Below are 21,678 nucleotides of genomic sequence, written 5' to 3'. Positions count from 1 at the left end.
AGTTGGGAATTTTTTTTTTTTTTCTTCACCCCATCGCTCACACTTTGGCTCCATTTTTTACACAAAACCGGTCAACATTTTTGCACATTCGTGTCTTTCACTTCTGGGGAAATGCCCAAATGGTGTACTCGTGGATGAACTCAAAGGGGTTCCAAACGTGGGAACGTATTTAATGTGCCAATAGGTGAATGAAAAAAAAAAAAAAAAAAATATTCAAACAATTGCACAAAATTAATGCCGCAAAATATGCCGAATGCTCATTTCCCGCATCAGCGCGACGAACTGGCGAAGCCTTTTCTATACGTATGCCAAGAGTCCAGCGTGGAAGCCGTTTTGACATACACTGTCAGTTTTACTAATGTAGTAGGAAGATATCTCCCGTAAATTTTTAGGCGCCTAATTTGGGCTAACCATTTTTTACGATGCATATGACTTCTTTCCCCTTCGTGTCACCCGTTTGTCACCTCGATTTTTTCCCTCCGTGGTGACTCCCCTTTACATTTTCTGGCAACAAAAGGGGGTGGGAGGAAAAATTACACAAACGTAGCAGCAGTTAGTCGCTTTAATCGTGTGCTCGATTGTGGTATGGCCTGCTTCCCTTTTTATGCGTCCTCTTTTTTGTTGAGCTCTCCTACATGCCCCTCAGTTTATTTTTATTTTTTTTTTTTGGTTCAGTTTGTGAAGTGTCACGTGTTTGGCTCGCCACATATTCATTTGCTTCGATTTTTTTCCATTTATCACCACTTGGCTCCGTTTCTCTTTCCCAATCTGGCTGCCCCTTTTGCAAATTATAACCCGTTTATAAACCGCTTATGACCCGTTTATGACCCGCTCCATTTCGGTTTTCGTTTGGGCGACGATTGTCCTTTTTTTTACCCCCATTTCGGTCCGACTCGTGCACGCACGCCACCTTTTCAAGTCTCTCCCTCCTGTTTTATACTCCCCCATGAAGTTCGCCCCTCCATGAAATAAGAAGTTAAACCAGGGGAAGCCAAAAATCGGTAAGCCAACATTTTTGAAGAGTGGAAAATTCGAGCAGCTTCTCAAATTGGCGCCTTTCGCGCAAGCGTGTGGAATAGCAAGTATAGTTTATGCTAAACCCAGAATGGCCTGAGTATTTTATTTTTTCCACGCCTATTTGAAAGACCTATTGGGGCTGGGCGGGGACATTTCTAAGGCCCAACAAATGCAGTGCATATTGCAGGCCTGCAAAGATAAATATAACTCTCAACTGCGCGGAAGCGTAAGTGCAAGTGCCCCCTCGAAGGAACAAACGCACGCGGCATCGTACATGCATATATGTACATTTAAAAACTTACCTCCGCGTTCGTGTTCTTTTCGTTTTACCTCAGCTTGCCCACTGAGCCGGAAACAAAGCCCGCCCTGCGGAAAGAGGAACCACCCTCCTTGGGTAAATTTCCGTGACGCAGTTATCCGACCACGGGGGGTCTGCAGACCTTTTACGGAGCTTTGCAAAAAGGGGGAGGCACGAACCTCGGACAGTCGTGGCAACATTATTGCGAGGCTGCTCGGCACCGATTTTTCTCCGCGTGCACGGGGTTTCCTCAAAGGAGGGCTCCACTAGTCCAAGTTGAAGCAGACTTGCTGAGGGGGATCCCTCCAAGGGGACTTCACAAAATAGGGACTTCGGAAGAGCCTCCCTGAGGAAGGAAGCCACACTAGCGCGTTTACCGTCCCTTTCACTGCCGCTTTTACTGCGCCGCCCCCTTACAACCCATGGGAGAGAACGCCGGCAGCTCGGGGAGCAACCCCGTGATCTCCATCGGAAACATCCGGGGGTTCGGGGGCTGCGACTACGGATCGTTTCGTATGTCCAACGAGTTCCTAGGATGGAAAAACAAAAAAACGAACAGCGTATACCAGTACAAGTGCAGCGACATAAGTGAAGCGGAGTGGATAAAAACGAGCTACAACAATAACAGGCTACACCTAAAGTTCAGTGAGCAGAAAGACAACTTGATCATCTTTTTCGACGGATTCCCAGATAGAAATACATCCGAAATAACCCAGCATTTTCAGAAATATTTCAATCTCAGATTAGCTAGCAGGAAGCTAGCCACGAGGGGATGGAACTGGGGAGAATTCAAGCTGGAAAACTCGAACATAACCTTTGACATAGACAATAAGTATGCTTTTACCATTCCAACGAACAGCATCAGTCAGCTGAATGTCCAGATAAAGACGGACATAGCGATGGAATTAAAAAATGAGGAAAATAAAAAAACGAATGAAGATTTCCTATCAGAAATACGCTTCTGTTATCCTCATGAAAATGATGAAAATCAAAATTTTCAAAATTTTAAAAATGATTTGCTAGAAAAAGTAAATATAGGAGACTCCAAAAGTGAATGCATTGCTTCCCTTGCAAATATTCCTCTCCTGGTCCCAAGAGGAAGATACGAAATCGAAATGTACACAAAATCGTTCAAGCTACATGGGAAGTCCTACGACTTTACCATTCAGTATACTAACATAAATAAAATGTTGCTAGTGCCCAAAAGTAACTCCAATCAGTACGTTTTAATTTTTAGCCTAAATAACAAAATGAAGCAAGGACAAACTGAATACCCTTTCATTTTGATTCAACTCAATAACGATGATGATATGGAATTGGATATCAACGCAAGTGAGGAAGATTTGAAAAAATATAAATTGGAAAAATCACTCTCCGGAAAAGCATACGATGTAGTTACTAGACTGTTTACCGCTCTGGTTAAAAAGAATGCCATCATCCCAGGGGACTACAGAACAGCAAAAAATGAACATGGCATCACATGCAGTTATAGAGCAGCCAGTGGACAGTTGTACCCCCTAAATAAATACTTCCTTTTTATTATAAAACCGGTCATCCTAATCTCCTTTGATGATATCGTCACACTCAGTTTTCAAAGAACGGGCAACATAAATCAACACCGTTTCTTCTCCCTAATTATAAAACACAAAAGAGGGATGAGTTATGAGTATACCAATATTGATAAAAGTGAATACCTCCCTCTTTTGGAATTTTTAAAAAGTAAAAATATACACATTCAGGATGATGCCAATGTTGCCGATAAAAAACAGGACTTTGGCGATGAACTCTCCGAATCGGATGAAGAGGAGTACGTTGCGGATGAGGATGATGATGACGAGGAGGATTACGTCGCGGAAGATGAGGAAGACGATGACGACGATGAGGCAGATGAGGAGGAAGAGGAAGAGGAAGAGGAAGAAGAAGACGATGATAAGTAGGTCAGCAAATGTGTCCCCTGATATACGTACAGTTAGCCGCACTGCTTCAATGTGTGCATTTATGGCGAAATGGGAGAGGCACCCCTTTGCTGCAATTTTGGCGGGCAAACGAATGGTGCGTCCCGGACTGGGGAAACAAAACATCAAAGAGGTGGGCCAGACGATAAGCACAATCGGACGCACAGGTCAGCAACCACAGCTGAGAGGCCCTTCCACCGTTCAGTCCACATTTGCGTGCACACCATTTCGTAACACCATTTCGTATTGCTCTTTTTAAATTTTTCATCTGCACGATTTTTTTCTTTTTTTTTTACCCCACGGTGACGCATTTCAAAGGAAAACACCAAAAAAAAAAAGAAAAACGTAACTCCCACATGTGTACACTACTGGTCATCATAGTGACAGACGTGTAAAGCTTTCACCACTTTGACATTTGACATTTTTTCCAGCAAAAAATGGCCATATTAATAGGAAGAAATGATAATAAGGGAGTTCGGCTTTATCCGCCGTGTGTGCAAATTGTGAAGGCCCACACATCATACTAGTGTGAGTTCGTTCGGTAAAAAAAAAAACTGCTAGTCACAAATGTACAAAAAAAGGCACAAAAAAATGAACAATCAAATAGTGCAATCACGCGATGCGAATAGCCAACAAATTAACCGCGTGATGTGTGGGGGGATACCAATGGCGCGCATGCCGAAGGAACAACGTCGGGCATTCCGCGCGACACAAATGTGGGCGCTGGGCAGACTCTCCCCTAAACCCTTTTGACAAACACTACGAAATGTTCGTTTTTTCGTTTCCCCTTAAGTTCTCATACTCGGCCTTTTTCCTCTTGGAATAGTTTTCCGCCTCCCTGTAAAGAAGTGAAGGTGTAGAGGGTGAAGCACGAAAAGGGGCAGGCGCGGGAGTCTCAAAGAGGGGAGCACTCCCGCTACCCCCTCTCGCTCTTCCTCTAACTCATACATGCACATCTATACACGTAGACGAACGATCGGATTACTTTATAAAGCACATTATCCTGTTCACAAAATTGTTATTGCCGATGTTTTGTTTTATGAAGGTCTTCTCGTTCGTGAACGGTTCGTTTTTTTGCAGCTCGTAGAAAATTAGCAGGAATTTGGTTATCTCGTAAGACTACGGGGGGGGGACAGAGAAGCGGTAACGCCGTGAATTGGCAATGCGGCGATGTGGCGATGTAACGATGTGGCAACGTGCCAGGGGAAGGTGCAAATCATAAAAAATGCGCACCGCCACCAACGCAGCGCGTTATATGAGTCAGTGAGCCCATTTGGCTTTCCCCCCCGGGGTAGAGCCTCACGCAGGGCGGTGCGCGTATATAGGTACCCTCTCCAACGCCCCTCTCTTACATTCCTAAAGCAGCAGAGCAGATTCATGATGCACTTGAGCCGAATGAGGACCCTGGTGCGCAGCGAGTTGTTAATGTCGGCGAGGCCACACAACTTACTTTTCAGCGCGTCCATATTCTTGTTGCTCTTGAAGGTGCTGTATATCTCTTTACTAATATTTATATATTCCTTAGAGAGAATCAGATCGTTAATTTGTAGCTTTTCCAATAACAACAAAATGATGTTGTTAAAATAGGGGTAAGGAATGTTCACCTTTTTTGGTACCTCGATATGATAGGATATAATCCAGTAGAGGCGAAAGTACCTCTTGGCTAAATAAATGCCAACAAGATTTTCCAAAGTTTTAATTATATTATACTGAAGATATTCATTCTTCGAATTGGTGTTATTTTGTACCTTTTTCTTTCCTTTTCCTTTTCCTTTTCCTTTCCTTTTTTTTTTTTTTTTTTTAAATAAAAATGACCTATTTCGATAATGCCCATCATTATTATTCATGTCCAAAACGGTTTCCTTTTTCATAAAAAATTTATAAAGTTGGAAATTCTTTTTAAGAAATTTTAATACCTTTTTCATACTTATCCGTCTTTTCTTATGTAACGTACTTATGTTTATATTTCTCCTTTCGTAGATATTTATCACATATTTCCACATATTTTTTATATTTTCTATTTGTCTTTTGACTGAAATTTTGTGTATACTGGTAATTTTAACAATCTCATTTGTGTACTTGGAAATGTTGTTAATGCTTTTATATTTTATAATTTCCTTCTCCAAATTGAAGTCAATGTTGTAATAATTTTTTATCAGTTTTAGCGCCTTATTTTTGCTTATGGGGATGTAAAAATTGGAAAAACGCAGATCCAAATTGGTCAAATGGTGGGATAAAATGTTAAAAATATAAAACTGCTGTTTTATGTATAAACATAGAAAATGGTCGAACAAAATGTTGCTCCCTATGTAGTCGCTTTCCTTATTTTCCATGTTAAACATATTCATAATTCTATTTTTTACAAAAAAAACATTGTCTTTGTATTTTTCTTTAACCGCATTTTCGATCTCCTTGCTAATCGCATGGTCGCTCTTCTCCTTGTTCGTCGTTTTCCCCTCTACATCTTCGCCGTCGAAGTCGTCATCGCCGTCACCATCAGCATAGCCATCCCCATCCCCGTCGCCCGCGTTGTTCAACTCGTTCTTCCTTTTGAGCAAGTCGGCGTAGAAGCTGTTCTGCAGCATGCACAGCACTTCGTATTCTGCGGGGTGGGCAAAGGAAGGGTAGACGCATGGGGTGGTTTTCTTTCGCCGTTCTATCGCTCTTATTTCGCTCTTTATTTACGCCCTTTTAGCGCGCCATTCTCGCCGCGCGCGCTCCCCTCCCCCCTTACCATTGTGCCCCCGGAGCCACAGGTCGAAGATCCCAAAATTTATTTCAGTAATGTTTGGCGAAAAGAGCGGTATTTCAAATTCCGTGATGTCCATCTTATTTCCGCTTTTCTCCCCACGTTCATTCCTCAACACACGCACAAAAAAAACAAAAATAAATAAAAGGTTACTCCTTTTTTTTTACTCGCTGAGCATGTTGCACTTGTTCGCCATTTTGCCCTTTCCTTATCCAACCTTTTCCGCGCATAAAAATGCGCAAGCACTTTTACCACTGCCTTTTTTTCGTTTATTTCTGCCACTCAGCTGCTACACCATATGTAAATTTTTAACTCATTCGTCTCTTTAAAGAATGCTAATTTTCGCCATTAAAAAGGGCATACGCGCGGACATGTATGCGTAAATATTTGCATAATATGCGCACGTTTTAAAAAAAAAAAAACATGCAAGTTTTTTTCACTTGTGTACACAAATCTGGACAAAAAAAGAAAAAAAAAAAACGGGGAAGAAATGCAGAAAAGAAAGTGTTTACACAATTTCGTTTCCTCTTTCCTCTCTCCTTTATATTTATTTTAAAAAGCGTCACACGTACACCTATGCAATTGTACGTATGCAAATTCAAACTTGTGGTCATTCGGAGGAAGGGCCTCAAGGCGTGGCAGAAATTCCCGCGCAAAAGTTGCTCCAAAGCTGGCCCATCCACGAGTGGCGCGGCAAAATGGCACTGGCAAATCATGTAGTACCAAACTGAGCAGCAACAGTGTAACAAAACAAATTCACAAAAGGTGTAAAATTACAAAAGGTGCAAAATTACAAAAGGTGTAAAATTACAAAAGGTGCAAAATTACAAAAGGTGCAAAATTACGAAACGGGCAAAATTACAAATACGCAAGAACGGGGGAGCCCAAATGGGGAGGCAAACGCGAATTCAAAAAAAAAACTGCCATCAGTTCACCCTTTCCCACTTCATCACCAGTGCCGCGGGAGGCATATATAAAACTGCAAAGCGGGTACATTAAACAGAATAGAGGGAGGGGGGGTTCCCTCTCCTGGGATATTATACACAAACAAAACACCCATGGGCGAAGGTTAAAAATGGCAGAAAATGTCATTTTTATTAACATTTGCGCGGCCATACCGCGGGTCATTTTCATTACAGCTGTCGGCATAATTTAAAGACTCGTCGTTGTAGCGTTCCTCCGAGTTACGCACACTTCGCCCGGCCGTTTGGATGTCCTCATTGCTCGTGTACGTATATTCGCCATTAGGGCTGCCATACACATCGTCTTCGCGCGTCACATTTCTGCTCACGTGCTGATAACCATTTTTGTAATAACCGTCATTGTGATTTATACCCACGATGTCCGCGTCGGGATCATCTGGGAATGCCTCATTTGTGTAATTGTGCAAATTCGCGCAATGTTCATTTTGTTCTTCATACGGATTCTGCTTGGCATAGCTCTCGTGGCGCTCTTCACCAAACTTTGCGCTTATTCCCCCAGCGTGGAAATCATCTTTCGTGGGGTATACCTCCCCATACGCACCGCCTCGGTAGCGACTATGTTGACCACTACTGACCACGGCGTCCACCTTTTCGTGGCTGTTAACGGTCTCCTCGCTAGTCACTGTGTCCTTCCGGCTAAAATTTTCACAACTATTATAGCTGCCATATTTATACAAATTAAAAAGATCCTCCTGTTCCTCTGGGTGCCCATCCCTCCTGATGCTACGTACTCCCTGTTTTATTTTGCCTTCCTCCGTTTTTCTCCTTTCCTTATACGAAAAGGTAGCCCCGTTAGGGTCTCCACCCTCGGTGTGGTAGGTTGTACCCTTATGCATATCACCACTAGAGGGACTCGTGCCACACCGATTGATGGTGCTAATCTTACACTTCCCCCCTTCACTGGTCATCTTGCGAACATTCCCATCAACCCGTTTGCCAAATTTTCTCCCAGAAGCGAACTGCTCAATGTCCACTTCTTCACTTTTCAGTTGGTGCATATAACTCATGCTACTTATTTGCTCCTTCACAAAAACAGCATTACAGTTATTCCTCAGGTGAACCAAAATGTACATATTGACCTCTTCGTGCCTACTGAGGTAGGGAAAGGAGCCCCCCGATTTTAAGATGGCATGTTTAGCATACGGGTAAGCATTTTTCATGTCCTCATTTAGGCTATCCGCATAGGTATTATTTAATGTCTGCAGAATGGTGATACTCCTATCGTTGACACAAATACTGTCGACGTTTTCTGAGGACAATTGCAAACTTATTCTTCCCCCCAAGTCTGCAGATGATATTAAGTCCACTTCGTTACTCATGAACTCTAAAGAATTTTTCTCCTTCAAATCTATATTCACATAATTTACATAAATATAATTTTCCAATATAATTTTTTTTAATAGCACATGGGGCAAAAAGCTGTATAATTTCCCGTAGACATTTCTGAACGCTGCAACTGCAGCAAAGTCATCTGTCCTTCTATACGAATTGCACAGAATTAAAGACTCCACTTTGGATGGGTACAATTTTGCATACAACTGCATTAGGTATCCACCCAAATCGGAGGCAAAAAAATGTGCCTTCTTTATATTTAAATATTCCAATATGTTACACATATTTTTTATCCAATCCTTTAGGTAATTATAACATGGGTACTGAAAGGAGATGACTCGGAACCCTAAGTTTGCCAGTGCATCCAGTTGGTAAAAGTAACACCCGGCTGTCCCACATATCCCATGCAGAAAAATCACTATGTTTTCATTTCTACTATTAATGTCGTAGTAGGACCATACCAGGTCGCTCTTCGGCATGGACAACTTCTTCAGGGGGTGCTGCGAGCAGAAGCTCTTGTACGCTTCATGCATTGAGGCTTTTGGCGACTCCATGGTGGGCTCCTCCGACTGTTCAAGTGGGACCAAACTGGCCGCTTATCACAACGTTATGCGTAAGCACAAAAAAAGAGGAGTGGCGGCAGAATGACAAGAACGGCAGGGTTAAGCACTCACATCAGTGCACAACACAAGGTGAGGAACCTGTGTACACGTACGCATCCGCAGCCCTGCTAAAAAGTCCCCCACATAGCAAAGCAACTTGTATGGGACAGTCGCCTAGCACATAGGTATAATAGGTATAATAGCTGTATCCCACGCTGTTCCCTCCTGGTGAAAATCTTGCCCACCGTCCGTATCTCCCCCAATGCGCCCTCAGCTCGAGCCGCTCCACCTGCTCTTCTTCAATCAGGACGCCCAAGCGCGGGGAAGTCAAGCGGCATGCAGAACTGATCCGCACGGTTAAACGTTAGTGTATATATAAGTATGTATATATATATCCCCACGTTTGCAGGTACCTCTTTGCTTCCCTATCTACCCCAAACGGCGAGGCAAATACATCACGTGTATGCTACTTCACCCCCAATGTATGGGTTCACGAATGGGAACAAGTCACGCTGCGACGATCCTGACCCAGCTCCGCAGTACAGTCAAAAAGGGGGAGCGCTAAAAAAAAGCATTACCTATAATATTGCGTTTAAAAAAAAGGGCAAATAAATGTACACGCACTTCGACATGTTCATAAACATTTATACATGCTGAGGCAGCGTGACGGGGAACACTCATACCACGTAAGCGAAAACACGTGTAACAGCGCTTCGCTTCCCTCTCTCATTTGCCATTTTGGAACACCATTTCGCGCAAACAATAGCCTTGATTAAAAATTTTATGAAAAATGGAACGGCAATAAAACGAAAAATCAAAGCAGCAAAAGTGCAGCTTGTAGATATGTAGGTAAAATGTATACATGTTGCTATATGCATATTTCCTCATGTGCGAATTTTTTTCCTTTTTTTTTTAAGCGTGTATAATTTATGTACACGTTAACTTGTTCCCCCCACGTATTGTACCTTTTTAAGCGTCACATGTAGACTGGCATCCTCCTCCTTGGAAACGCGTTGTGCGTCGTGAGTTACAAATCATGGGTCACCTCTGCAGCGAGTCCCCTGCCGCTCTTAACTTAATTTGTTTTACGCGCCCACGCCTTTCCTTCACTCTGTTGCGGTTGCTAATAATGGCACAGAGTACTGGCACCTGAAATTTTCCTGCTCGTGTTGGTGAATTTACACAAATATGTGCTTCAGATTTGCGAAAAAAGTGCTGCGCATTTATGTACAATATGTTCATTTGCAACAAAGGGTGATGCGATTTTTCCCCCCACTCGGCGAGAATAATATGGCGTGAAATAAAAATGGGAAACGCTTAAAGAGGATGTTTTGCCGACTTATCAAATGTTGCTTTGATAACGGTACGGGGGTTAGCATGCGATGAAGAAAAATTCTAATAAAAATTGTATGTTCATTTTGTGTTTTGTCTTTGTTATATTTTGCCGCTATTACATGTATGTATTTTTTTTTTTTTTTACATTTCATTAAGAAGGCTGCGTATGCGCGCAAAATGTGTTTATGCATATGCTATGCACATAACGCGTGAGTAACATGCGCATACGTATATACCTTCACATATGCATTATACACATATATACATATAATATATATACATATCTATGCGCGTGAGTGAACACACGTCAAGTCATCCCGTTCGCCCTCGGCGGAAAAATACGGCTCTGTACCTTTGGCAGCTTCGTCATTTCTCACCGCTCACTGGCGCATTTGAGTGTTCCCCCTTTTTGCAAGTGGGCGAAAAGTAATAACTGCTCACCTGTAAACCTTGCAGACTGCAGACACGCAAAAGGGGGAAACAAAAACGAAAAAATGTGAAAAAAAACAAAATGTATACGCGCATATGTACACACAAATACGCATCTTCGAAAATGTTCACGTCTGTTTTGACATTTCACCTTCGTTACTGATGTGCTAGAACGCAACATGGGAAGAACATCCTTACCGTTTTAAGCGTTTTTTTTTTTTTTCGTCAAAAATGGTTTATGGTGTAAGCTTCAAACTGTGTATATTTCGCTTTGTAGAAAATACACCACTTTGCCTTTTTTTATTTTTTCTCATTTATTTGTTAAAAAATGAAGTTATGTTCATGTTGCAACATGCATGATTTTTGCCACACGTTCCCTCCTTTCTGATTAAAAATGCTTAATTTGGTTCAAAAAAAAAAAAAAAAAAAAAAAAAAAACAAGCAAACAAACAAACTTTTGCAGTATAATTTCCTCTTAACAGGTTAACACGTTGCTTCTCCGCTCCCGCTTTCTTCATTTTTTATTCTTATTAAATGTCCCAAAAAACGCAAATTTCTGATGGCAATATGTATATATGCACATATGTGTCTGTTATTTTTTTCTCTCCATTCGGACAAAAACCACGAATGGAAGGCGGGGAGGCGCACCCCCTGCAAAGCAGAAACAGCCGTCCCTTCAACGAGCGCTTTTGCAATTTTACGCGGACAGCTTATTAAACTGTCACATGAGAGAACTGAAAAATGAAAAAGTTGCAAAATTATATTTGGAAAGGTACCCCTCTTTCTAAGCGTCCCCTTTTTTGAAATTCGCCTCTCCTCGTCGCTTCCGGATGGAAATAATCTCCTTAATACATCTCACCTTGGAGCTGCTCAAATTGGGGTCTTTTTACCGCCTTCACGGAAACGAAAGCGAGTCAGCGGCGGATCGTGCAAAGGAGGCAATTTCTCCCATATGTAGAAGCAACCCGCAAAACGCGGAATCGATGTAAGCGAACCTCTTTTGGGGTCCAATCGAACTGGAAGAGAATGTACCCAAGTTCAAGCCCATCTTGGCTGCACACGTTTCCATAGCAAGTTAAAAGCTAAACGAAGCTAGATAAAGCTAAAAAGAACAAACGGAAGGTGTTCCCTACACATTAATCACACACCACGTTGAAATTTCATTCGAAACGGAAAAGGGGGCACGTAAACGCTTTCCCCCCTTTTTTGCAACTTTAAAACGTTCATAGGGAACATCAGCTACTTTGAATCTACATATGTGCATATACATTTTTTCCACCACGAGGAGGCACTCTCAAAATTGGTAACAACATGCGAGCTCACACCCAATGGTAGGGGAATTTATCGCACGCCCCAATTTGCTTGCCTTCTTAAACGTACTGCTTAATCATTTCTCACATTGGGATGATGAGCAACGCAGACAAAAGAGGCATTGTCCCAAATTGTATAAGGAGGGGACGTCCTTACTTTGCGAAAAATTTTCCATGCGCACGGATTTGGAAATAACACTTCTTTTTTTTCCCCCATTTGTTTTTCCATTTCGTGTAGGTTGTAAGTTATCTACACTTTTGCAACGTTTAATAATATTTCCCTTGTTGGGTCCTCTGTATGTAGCTCGTTTTATTCATTTCGGTTTTTCTGCTGGTGCTGCTTCGTTTGCTCGGTTTGCTCCATTGGGTATTACCCCTCGCACAGGTGTAATTTGATTTTTTTTTTTTTCTCTCTTCATCCCGCCGTCATCGCGATTATTTCCCCCCCCCCTGAGTGATATCTCCTTTTATGCCCCTTTCGAAAAGCGCAAAAAAAGGTGCTGCGTACAACATGAAAGGCAAAAATCGAACAGGCAAGGGAACACTCGGAAGGCATGTTCAGGGAAAAGAGTAAAAGCTTCACCCATTTATGCCCCTTCCGCTGAGCATAGAGCAAAAGATGGAAGAGGTACGCAAGAGGGTGGAACGAGGAAAGGAAAAAATTAAACAAATTGGTAAAGAAATCCACCAATTTGATTTAAAAAAGAGTGTAGAAAAAATTTTTGTAAAAAAAGGAAAAGAAAAGAAACTCAGTGACATGTTATTTTTGGTACAATACTCACTGAAATATAAAAATGTGTGCAAGTGGCCGAACTATAATGACCTCTTCGTGATCAATTGTAACATAAATGATAATTTCAAATCTATGCTTCAAAAAAATGGGGGATTTGTTCACCACTATAAAAAGGTCACGCCTGATGGAGGGGCAGATAGCACCCCCACGATGAACCAAGGCAGGGAAACCACACTCGGGGGTAGCAATCAAAGCGGCACGGCGAATCGCAACGCTGAGGGGGATGCCCCCCAGACAGGAGAGAAGCAAATAGACGCAAATTCGGAGAATGGCTTGTCGAGCAAGACTAACAAACCACGGAGTGGCGCAGACAGGGGAGGGCAAATTTACCCCGAGGGGACACCTTTAACGAAAGGGGAACTGCCACAGAACTCCCCTTCAGAGAAGCACTCCCCGAATAACCCCCCTCCAGATAACTCCCTGCCAAACAGCGCACTCATAAAAAAGGAAAGCAAATTTGTAACCCACTTTAATGACGACATAAGTCCGTACGACAAAATAAAGTTGCAACTTTTTATGTACTTCGTGTTGAACAATTATAGAGTTAAAATTCTAGTGGACGCCTTATCTGCGTTAAATCGCCCAATTAACGTTATCTACATAAATTGCCCTAATAATAAAGAGCAGAAGAAAACATTTTTTCAAAAGGTGGGGAGCTTCTTCACCCCCCCGTACAAAGTGGGTGATGTTTTTGTGAATAATAAAAATAATTATCAACCAAAGAGCAAGGAAAATTGCTCGTGCTCGGAATTGTCCCCCATTAGGTATAGTAACAACCCAACCACTGCTCCTTCCAAGGAAAGAAAATCAAATTACGTAGGTGGGTACAACCCTATAAGCAACACCATTTGGCTGTGTTCAAATAATATTAACAGTTATTATAAGCTCAAATATATACTGACGCATGAACTTATACATGCCTTTGATTTTGCAAGGGCAAATATAGACATGTATAATTGCCACCATATTGCTTGTTCCGAAATAAGAGCCTACAATATGAGCAATCAGTGCAGCTATTTTAACAGCAAGTATTTTTCCCCCGACCATGATGTCTTTACTAATTTTAAAAGCCCCTCAATTAGCGCTACCCCAAAAAATAAATGCATATATAATAATGTGTATTCGTCTCTCAACCAGTACAAGCCTTGCGCAAACAACACCCATCAGTTTATAAATCACGTCTTCGAGAAATGCCTGCACGATTACTGGCCCTTCATGTGCTCTCCCGAACAGGACAGCAAGTATAAACCCTCCAAGATTTTTAAGAAGGATTCCTGAGCGCCGGCAGGGCAGTATATACCGCCACGTGTGCATATTCGGATGTGCATTATTCCACATGTGTGCATATTCGTATGTACATTATTCCACACGTGTGCGTCAAAACCTGCCGCTTATAGTCATCACCTAGGCAAACGCAACCGTTCAACATGCTGCCTCCCTGTGTGCCTACCAGCACAACAGCCCTCCAAACCGTTTGCTGCAATTTTTTTTTCGTGAATTTGTGTACATAATTAGCCCCAGTGGTACTTAAAACTAATCGAAAGGGAAAACATTTTTTTTTTTTTTTCCTATATTTGTGAAATTCCTCATGTACTGTTTCGCCTCGATTCATCTTAAAAGGCAGCAGTTGGAGGAGAAATGCCCACTGACATGACCCCCCTCAACGTCCATCTCTGCCACGCATTCTTTACAAATGTGTTGCTCCTGATTAGACAAATTTATCTTCCTACGCGACGAATACTCATATGGGTGCCACACTTGGGGCATAAAAAAGGCGTTAAAAGGATTCGATAATTTACAAAAAAAAAAAAAAAAAAAATAAAGGCCTCCCCAAAAAAAAGGAATACCTTCTACATTAATTCAGCAGGGGTGCACACAAAATGTGGTACGTGCCACTACGATAACATGTTCAAATATTAAACCGCTTACCTTGCCCATGCGAGGGCGTTGAAGCGAAAAGTGTACGGCTCGCAGTTGTGGAGCCCCAATGCGGGGGTAAATAAATGCACACACCTGTGTAAGCAGCTTATGAGAGAAGAAGAGCAGTGCAGTGGTTAACCCCCCCATCCTATCTCTCCCTTTTTTGTGTGTTTTTTTTTCTCACTTGACCCACTTTAACTGCAACGAACATTCATACCACTGAGGGTCGCCTTTTCCACCTTAGCTCTCCTTCTGCGTATAGTAACTTTCACTCTGGTTTGCTTTATTTTTAACAAATTCTGTGTTTTTTTCCGTGACAGGCATTTCCTGCTCCGGCGCCTTTTCCTCTTTCTCTTCCACTTTGTCACTCTCTAAATAATCAGTAATGTTATCCTCAACCTGTTCGTCTATGATGCTATCCTCGATTAGGGACAGCTCTGCATCAATTTCGTTTTCGTCCAACTCTAGGGGAATATCATAAGAGGAAGACAAAACTTCCCCAATTTCTTTTACCTCTTCCATATAATCAAAAAGGTCATCCTGCAATTTTTCTATTTTTGCAATGTTCACTTTTTTCATATTTTTTTTCATAATTTTGCTTGTGCTCTCCAGAGCCTTACAGGTATCAATTGACATTTGCACATTATCATTTGCATATTTTATTTGGTCTATATTAAATTGAATTCCGAGCGTATTTTCTTTATTACTTTCATACGTTTTTTTTCTCTTAATGATGATGGCCGCTTTGTTTCTCAAGTTATTAATGGCGTGTTGATTGACTGGCTTCTTTTTCTTTTCCTCCTCAATTTTTTGCTTAATGATGTTGAGCTCCTTGTTGTACTTGTCGATATTTTCATCAATGCTTTTCACGCTCTTCTCCAGGTTTCCTGCGAAGGGGCGAGCAGGTGTTCGTGAGAAGGGGCATGTTACTTGGCCGTACTCTTCCATTTACACGTGCGGTGTTGTGTCCATTCACCGGACGTTTAGATGATTAGTAAAAAAGGGGGGGAACAAACATATGAACCCTTAAAGGGAACACACCCTACATGGTGCTTTTTTTTTCTTTTTTTTTTTTTTTGCGCCCATAAAACGCTATTACCATATGCGTCGTCCAGCGTGTGCTCCTTCTTAGGCTTGAAAAATCTGAGGGGGAAAATCGTTCAGAGAAAGAGATAAACTAAGTGTAGCAAAATGGAGCGAAATGGGGCGAAGTGAAGCGGCGTGCACGAAATGAAATGTGGCCATCACAACGAGCATGTGATAGCATAAATATGCACAGGGCAAAGCATCCGCCGCGCCCCCTTCCCGCGTTGGCGATTCCCCCTCGGCCTTACTTCATGTTCGCTTGTCTGTTTTGTAAAAATGCTTCACAGGAGCGCGGTTTCTTATCCCCTTGACTGAAATGTATTTGTCCGCTCAGCTGAACAGGTTAGCAATTTGCCCTTCCCCAAATATTTGTGTTGTTGCAAAATTGTGCGTTTTCCACTTATGTCCCCCTGTGCTGCTAAAACGTGTTGATGGTCGGCACGAGTGTTTATTTGCGTACATGTCCTGACGTGCGTTTATTTTTTTTTTTTTTTTTTTCCAACGATTTTGCTTTTTACGATGCGATCATTTCGTTTATTCCGTTCGTCCCAACGTTATCTTTTTTTTTTTTTCCCTCACGTACGATCAGCCCCCTCCCGTGGGTATAGTACAATCATATATGAAAAAAAAAAAAATATACGCTCATTTTGCTAAAAAGCAGTGCCTACTTTTTCGCATAGCATTTCCTCCCCCCAAAAATGCTGCTTTTGCTTCAGTAAAAATGTACGAAAAATTATGCCATTTATGGTGAAAGAAATTGCCGTAAAATTATGCACAAAATTTGGGGTGAATAATCCAGTTGTAAAGACTGTGTGGAGAACCCCATCCCGCTCACAGCTTAACATTTAAAGATAATTTTTTTGTAGTTCCCCCTTTTTTTTTTTTTGGGGGCCACATATTACATAAAGAGCTAACCATATGAGCTTCTAATCCAGCTGCCACATTAACCAGCGCACGTACGCCGATCGATTATGACAAAAGCTTAACTGGTTGGGAAAAAATTCACTCCTTTTGAGACAGTAAAAAAATGGTTACTGCTATAAAGGGAGTTTTAGTGAAATGCGACGAGCCAACGATGCAAATAATTCTGCTCATGAATGAAGACAAAAACTTCTTGATAGAAAAAATCAGTGAGACAGTTTGCTTGTGCAAAGAAAATGTATACGACTTTTTGGAAAAAGAAGTGATAAAACAGTTGGAGTACACGGAAAGGCACGAAACGGAAGAGTAATGCGGAAATTATTTCATTTGCCGAATTGTCTTACCTTTTTTTTTTACATTCAAGGGGAATATACGTTTCCAAAACGTACTCCGAAAAATGGCCATTCGTTCAAAAAAGCGTTGCACTTTTTCAAAAAATGCCATCTGCTAAGAGCACATTGCGCAATTGTGTGTGCACGTGTTTGCGTATGTAAATGAATATACATACGTGGAAAGCAACAGAGTAACTTTTTTTTATGCGCTTGTGTGATCTTCTCCTTTTCGCTAGCAATTAACTCCTAAAAAATGCAAAATTGTCTGACAGTGGAATAGGACCTTGAGTAAAGCGCGCACTTTGCACTAATGGGAAGAAATAATACATACATATGCGCTTCAAACAAACGTACAGCTTCTTGAATGGCACATCCTGTTCGAATAAGCGCGAGGGGGAGGAACCAAATCAGTAAGTGCTGTTAATTCTGTAGCTTATGTCATCGATCAACCACATAAACGACTTTAGTAACCCCTTTCCCGAAAAAGCGCTGCACTCATTTATGCACCAGTGGCGATCGATGTTCATTTCGTTTAGCTTCAAAATCTGCGAGGAGAATTGTTCAAGGGGCGCATGGGCATGTGTGTCTCTATAAGCACAGGAGTGGATCACTCGAGAGGTGCTACGAACTACGCCTTAGACGAGTGCGCTTCAAAAAGGAGCGATCACGCAGCTGCGCTTAACCGCGTATGTGCAGAAGCATGCACATGTATATTTGCGTGTTCGCGTTCCCGTTCGCTCGGCTCTCCCCGCCAACGCAGCAGCGCAGCAGAACAACTGCCAAACTGCCAAACTGCGCAACACTTACATGAACGATTTGCTCCACCTTTAAAGAGTTCTCTATGTCCACCTTGTTAGATAAAATCAGCAGGGAACACCCGTAGAGCCTCTCCTCTTTTAAAATTTGCTTCAACTCATATGAACATAACTGGATTCTGAACAAATCGGAACTATCGATGACGTAAATAATGCCGTCTACATTCTCGTAATAATTTTTCCAAAAGTGCCTAATGCTTTTCTGCCCCCCTATGTCCCATATATTAATCAGGTGCTTATCAAACTGCAACGTCTCAATGGTAAATCCGAACGTGGGACTTACCTTATAAATGTCTTCCCCCAGGAGCCTCTTCACGATTGTCGTTTTCCCCGCGTTGTCCAACCCAAGTATGATTATTCTTAAGTTTTTTTGCTTTTCCTTTATTTTCTTGAGAATTTTCAGGAGCACCATTTTGGCGCGTTCCCGGGGGGGGCCTCCTTAAAATTACGCGGGCGAATGGCTCAGCGGGAGTACATACATACACACATACATATAGATATAAATATATATATGTACATACTCGTACACACACCTGCGTGCTGCCTGCACAGGTATACGACAGGCGCACGTCCCCTTTCACTCACTTCGGATAACAGCGTGCAGTTGAAGCGAGTGTCAGTAATGTCATCACCCTTAGTCCCCTGAATGCTTCCTTTGCGTGCATTTTTATGCCTCTCTTTTGTATACTTCCCCCCTCGCGAAATGGCAAAGCGGTTAACGAGCTTCTATACTGATGCGCTAAATATGCCATTAAAACGGTTGTCCCTTTCCGTTTCGAAATAGGGACATTTTTAATCAGTCACGGTTTGAAGTGATGCCAATGCAATCGTGCACGAAAAGCAATTTCGCGCTGTAGTTCTCACAAGGGAGAAATTCCAAAAAATATTCCTCAATTTTTGCAAAATGCCTTTCTCCACGCGCACACCAATCCGCTATTACAAGTTAATCCTCCTTTGGGGTGTAATAAAATGAAGGAAAAAATGCCCGGCCACATCGACGCGCGGCCGATTTTAAAAATGCATAAAATTTAATGCCTTTTCCTCCCCGTTGGTATGCACGCAAAATGGCAAGTTGTGATAACCTCACCGGTCAAAATAGCAGGTATAATATTTGCCCTGTTTGCTAATTTAATTCAGTTTAATTGTGGCAAAAAAAAAGAAATAACGTCGCTGTTCGCTTTATAGTACAAACGCCTTTATGCATTCAAAAAGAAGCAGGAAAAAGGCAACGTAAAATTTACAGGCAATGGGAGAAATCCCATCGAACTGATATGAAAACATTTCGCGGAAAAGGAAAAAAAAAAAAGGTAAATTTCCCGCGAAATAGCAGTAGTATCTCAAAAAAAGAAACTTCTACTGCGAAAAATAAAAACATAAAAGGGTGTTATTCAAAACCCCACTGTGTAATGCCCGCAACATGCAGGCCCAAGGCGTACACAAAATAACTCCTTTCGTTAGAGGCAATTAAAAGATTTCCCCAAATTCTTCGAGAAAGGTTAAGTTTATTAAATTATTTATTTCATTTAAATCTGTTAAAAAGGAAGTAAAAAAGAAAAGATGCAAATTAACGTGAATTTTTTATTTCATTACAGCATCGAACTTGTAAACTTCTAAGAAGCGGAAACTTTCCGAAGTGTTTAACTATCGTAGCGGCATAACTCCTTTTCTTCGCGTCCACTTTTCCCATTTGCGATGTAGAACAGGAGTACGCATGCACACCTGCTTGTGCGCATATGGCCAGTATGGCAGTAGGCCGCTTAACACGTCTCATGTGCAAGGAGGGGAAGTTCTCTCCCCCTTTTTCTTTATATTCTTTTGCTTACTTAAAGAATTTCCTCCATTCTGTACGTACACTATATCGCTTAACGTGTCATCTTCGTTCACCTAAAAATGAGGAGAAGCGGATTGCAGCTCGCATGTGCAGGTAACGAACCAACGCACTCATGGGAGACTCTCCCAAACAGACGTAAATGCATAATATGGCGCCTCCTTACCTTCCCTAAAACTTCGACATACTGATCTAACTTGTCTTCCCCTTGGCTTTCACTCAAAAAGCATTTTATTTCTTCATCTGAGAAGCATTCCATTTTGGGGAAAAAACATCAGGTGTTGAAGCGTGGCACCAGTGTGTACACGCGCATATTCATACATAGACACAGAATGTATCTGCGCAATGGGGTGCACACTTCCTAGCGCATATACGAATGTACAGAGGTATGCACATGCTTATGCTCGCACGGTGTAATCACATCACGTTTGTAGAGCCCTCTCTTACTATCGCACGTTTGCAGAGTCAGCTCCCCTCCTTCCTTCTTTAAAACCTTGCCCACTATTCGCACATTCTTGTTGTAAAATTTGTTCAGGTATTTTTTGTTGACTCTCCTGGCAGTTTGGGGAACAAAAAAAAAGGGGGCATAGAGAAAGGGTCTCATAAATACGCACGTGCATAGCTACACATATATATATACATGTATAGGTACGCATGTATCCACATGGGGAGACGTAAATTTGTGCGGGGCGATAGGATCGATCATCCCCCCATGGTCGATGTGCCTCCTGCTTACGGCGCTATGAACTGTTCCATTTTAGGGTTCACGGGAAAGGTGTATATCTTACGCTTGTTTGTAAAACTTTACGAGTATCTTTTCGCACAGGCATAAAAGCTATATCGGGGGATTTGCCCTCCTTGATGTGCCGCTCCTATGCCAGGGTTGCCAAATTGTGCGTCCCTTCGACGTAGCAAAGTTGGCCCTTACGTTAAAATACGCAGTGACCAATTGGGGAGTAATAAAAAGAGTGTGCCCCTTCCCCCTACAGGTGAGCGCTGGGAAAATAAAAAAAAATATGGAAGAAAAAATTTGCCTGTCGTAAAACACGCAATTTTTTTTGGATTTTCTGCGGGTTCGAGGAGCCGATGAAAAATTAGCAAAGTTTTATCGTATTAAAAAAAAAAAAGAGAAAGGAATAAATTTATAAAAAGGGGCGTTCTTATTAACTGCAGTTGTGATGTGTACTGAGCCAGTTCAGTCACGGTAAGCTTTATTACATGCGCGGCCACGTGGGAGAGACCACGTACATGTGCATATGCCTCTCCTTCGACAAATTTTCTTACACGGCAAAATTACGTGCACTTTGAAAAGACAAATTTGTGAAAAGCGGGGGGAAAAATATTTGGCAAATTGCGCGCCGATGCGTAAAAAATGTAAAACAGAAGCGCACATATACACAAGTATGCATATAACATGTTTGCTTTTTTTTTTTTTTTTTTTTTTATTTTCTTCTTTTGATGCACAAACGTACCGTTCAATTGAGCGGTCATTGGTTAAGTTCCAAAAGAGGACTGTTTTACACTTCTACAAAAAAAGAGAAAAAAAAGAGCTAAAGCGGGGAATGACACATTGCTATGTACAAGGGAGTACACCTCCCTGCGAATGTACGGAATGCCCATGTGCCGCATAGCCATATGGGCTCCCCCCCTTTTGGAGGGCCATCCTTACGAAAAACATGTGGTACGTATGCGATATATAGAGGACGGTTCAAAACGATGTGCGCTTTTTTCTCGCAACTACGTAAGAACACCTGGAACGGTAAAAAGGCTGCCACTGACGGATGACCAACTGGTCAGCTGATAAACTGACTAACCGACCAACCATTCGGAAGATGCCCCGTCGCAGAGGTGCCTTAAATTAGTGGACCCCAAATTAGTGGACCCCAAATTAGAGGACCCCAAATTAGAGGACCCCCAATTAGCACACATCACAGAAGAATGCAAAACCATTTGCACACCTTCCCCGTGCACAA

At 42.0% G+C, this 21,678-nt stretch overlaps 8 protein-coding genes across 8 annotated transcripts; 3 read left to right on the top strand and 5 right to left on the bottom strand.

The window, feature by feature from the left end:
* Positions 1 to 1,017: 1,017 nt before the first annotated feature.
* PVX_118420 (structure specific recognition protein, putative) lies at positions 1,018 to 3,252 on the top strand (the record flags this gene model as incomplete). Its single annotated transcript, XM_001615927.1, has 1 exon — positions 1,018 to 3,252. Exon 1 carries the CDS (start codon positions 1,738 to 1,740, stop codon positions 3,250 to 3,252), a length of 1,515 nt encoding a protein of 504 aa, XP_001615977.1. The 5' UTR covers positions 1,018 to 1,737.
* Positions 3,253 to 4,251: 999 nt separating this feature from the next.
* PVX_118415 (hypothetical protein, conserved) lies at positions 4,252 to 6,363 on the bottom strand (the record flags this gene model as incomplete). Its single annotated transcript, XM_001615926.1, has 3 exons — positions 6,005 to 6,363; positions 4,623 to 5,872; positions 4,252 to 4,389 (listed from the first exon to the last, which is right to left on the bottom strand). The coding sequence occupies exons 1-3, from the start codon at positions 6,096 to 6,098 to the stop codon at positions 4,252 to 4,254; spliced, it is 1,482 nt and encodes a 493-aa protein (XP_001615976.1). The 5' UTR covers positions 6,099 to 6,363.
* Positions 6,364 to 7,088: 725 nt separating this feature from the next.
* PVX_118410 (hypothetical protein, conserved) lies at positions 7,089 to 8,888 on the bottom strand (the record flags this gene model as incomplete). Its single annotated transcript, XM_001615925.1, has 1 exon — positions 7,089 to 8,888. One exon carries the CDS (start codon positions 8,886 to 8,888, stop codon positions 7,089 to 7,091), a length of 1,800 nt encoding a protein of 599 aa, XP_001615975.1.
* Positions 8,889 to 12,629: 3,741 nt separating this feature from the next.
* On the top strand, positions 12,630 to 14,081 carry PVX_118405 (hypothetical protein, conserved; the record flags this gene model as incomplete). The annotated part of the gene is made up of 1 exon (XM_001615924.1): positions 12,630 to 14,081. The coding sequence occupies one exon, from the start codon at positions 12,630 to 12,632 to the stop codon at positions 14,079 to 14,081; it is 1,452 nt and encodes a 483-aa protein (XP_001615974.1).
* Positions 14,082 to 14,546: 465 nt separating this feature from the next.
* PVX_118400 (hypothetical protein, conserved) lies at positions 14,547 to 16,312 on the bottom strand. Its single transcript, XM_001615923.1, has 3 exons — positions 16,058 to 16,312; positions 15,823 to 15,866; positions 14,547 to 15,610 (listed from the first exon to the last, which is right to left on the bottom strand). The coding sequence occupies exons 1-3, from the start codon at positions 16,060 to 16,062 to the stop codon at positions 14,964 to 14,966; spliced, it is 696 nt and encodes a 231-aa protein (XP_001615973.1). The 5' UTR covers positions 16,063 to 16,312; the 3' UTR covers positions 14,547 to 14,963.
* Positions 16,313 to 16,836: 524 nt separating this feature from the next.
* Positions 16,837 to 17,040, top strand: PVX_118395 (REX1 DNA repair protein, putative; the record flags this gene model as incomplete). The annotated part of the gene is made up of 1 exon (XM_001615922.1): positions 16,837 to 17,040. One exon carries the CDS (start codon positions 16,837 to 16,839, stop codon positions 17,038 to 17,040), a length of 204 nt encoding a protein of 67 aa, XP_001615972.1.
* A 134-nt stretch (positions 17,041 to 17,174) lies between these two features.
* On the bottom strand, positions 17,175 to 18,969 carry PVX_118390 (ADP-ribosylation-like factor, putative). Its single transcript, XM_001615921.1, has 2 exons — positions 17,870 to 18,969; positions 17,175 to 17,607 (listed from the first exon to the last, which is right to left on the bottom strand). Exons 1-2 carry the CDS (start codon positions 18,287 to 18,289, stop codon positions 17,470 to 17,472), a joined length of 558 nt encoding a protein of 185 aa, XP_001615971.1. The 5' UTR covers positions 18,290 to 18,969; the 3' UTR covers positions 17,175 to 17,469.
* Positions 18,970 to 18,994: 25 nt separating this feature from the next.
* On the bottom strand, positions 18,995 to 20,794 carry PVX_118385 (hypothetical protein, conserved). Its single transcript, XM_001615920.1, has 5 exons — positions 20,442 to 20,794; positions 20,153 to 20,259; positions 19,872 to 19,948; positions 19,701 to 19,761; positions 18,995 to 19,406 (listed from the first exon to the last, which is right to left on the bottom strand). Exons 1-5 carry the CDS (start codon positions 20,459 to 20,461, stop codon positions 19,342 to 19,344), a joined length of 330 nt encoding a protein of 109 aa, XP_001615970.1. The 5' UTR covers positions 20,462 to 20,794; the 3' UTR covers positions 18,995 to 19,341.
* Positions 20,795 to 21,678: the final 884 nt, after the last annotated feature.

The sequence above is a fragment of the Plasmodium vivax genome, chromosome 12 (genome assembly GCF_000002415.2).
Source record: "Plasmodium vivax chromosome 12, whole genome shotgun sequence".
NCBI lineage: Eukaryota > Apicomplexa > Aconoidasida > Haemosporida > Plasmodiidae > Plasmodium > Plasmodium vivax.
This window is presented reverse-complemented; position numbering and strand designations above follow the sequence as displayed.

Coding starts and splice junctions, on each gene's coding strand:
- PVX_118400 (XM_001615923.1), bottom strand. Junction 15,611..15,822: donor CACGCTGGACGACGCATATG/GTAATAGCGTTT, acceptor GCCCCTTCGCAG/GAAACCTGGAGAAGAGCGTG.
- PVX_118390 (XM_001615921.1), bottom strand. CDS start 18,289: ATGGTGCTCCTGAAAATTCTCAAGAAAATAAAGGAAAAGCAAAAAAAC. Junction 17,608..17,869: donor AGGTGGAGCAAATCGTTCAT/GTAAGTGTTGCG, acceptor TTCTCCTCGCAG/ATTTTGAAGCTAAACGAAAT.
- PVX_118385 (XM_001615920.1), bottom strand. CDS start 20,461: ATGGAACAGTTCATAGCGCC. Junction 19,762..19,871: donor ATGTCGAAGTTTTAGGGAAG/GTAAGGAGGCGC, acceptor CCTCATTTTTAG/GTGAACGAAGATGACACGTT. Junction 19,407..19,700: donor GAATGGAGGAAATTCTTTAA/GTAAGCAAAAGA, acceptor CCTTTTTAACAG/ATTTAAATGAAATAAATAAT.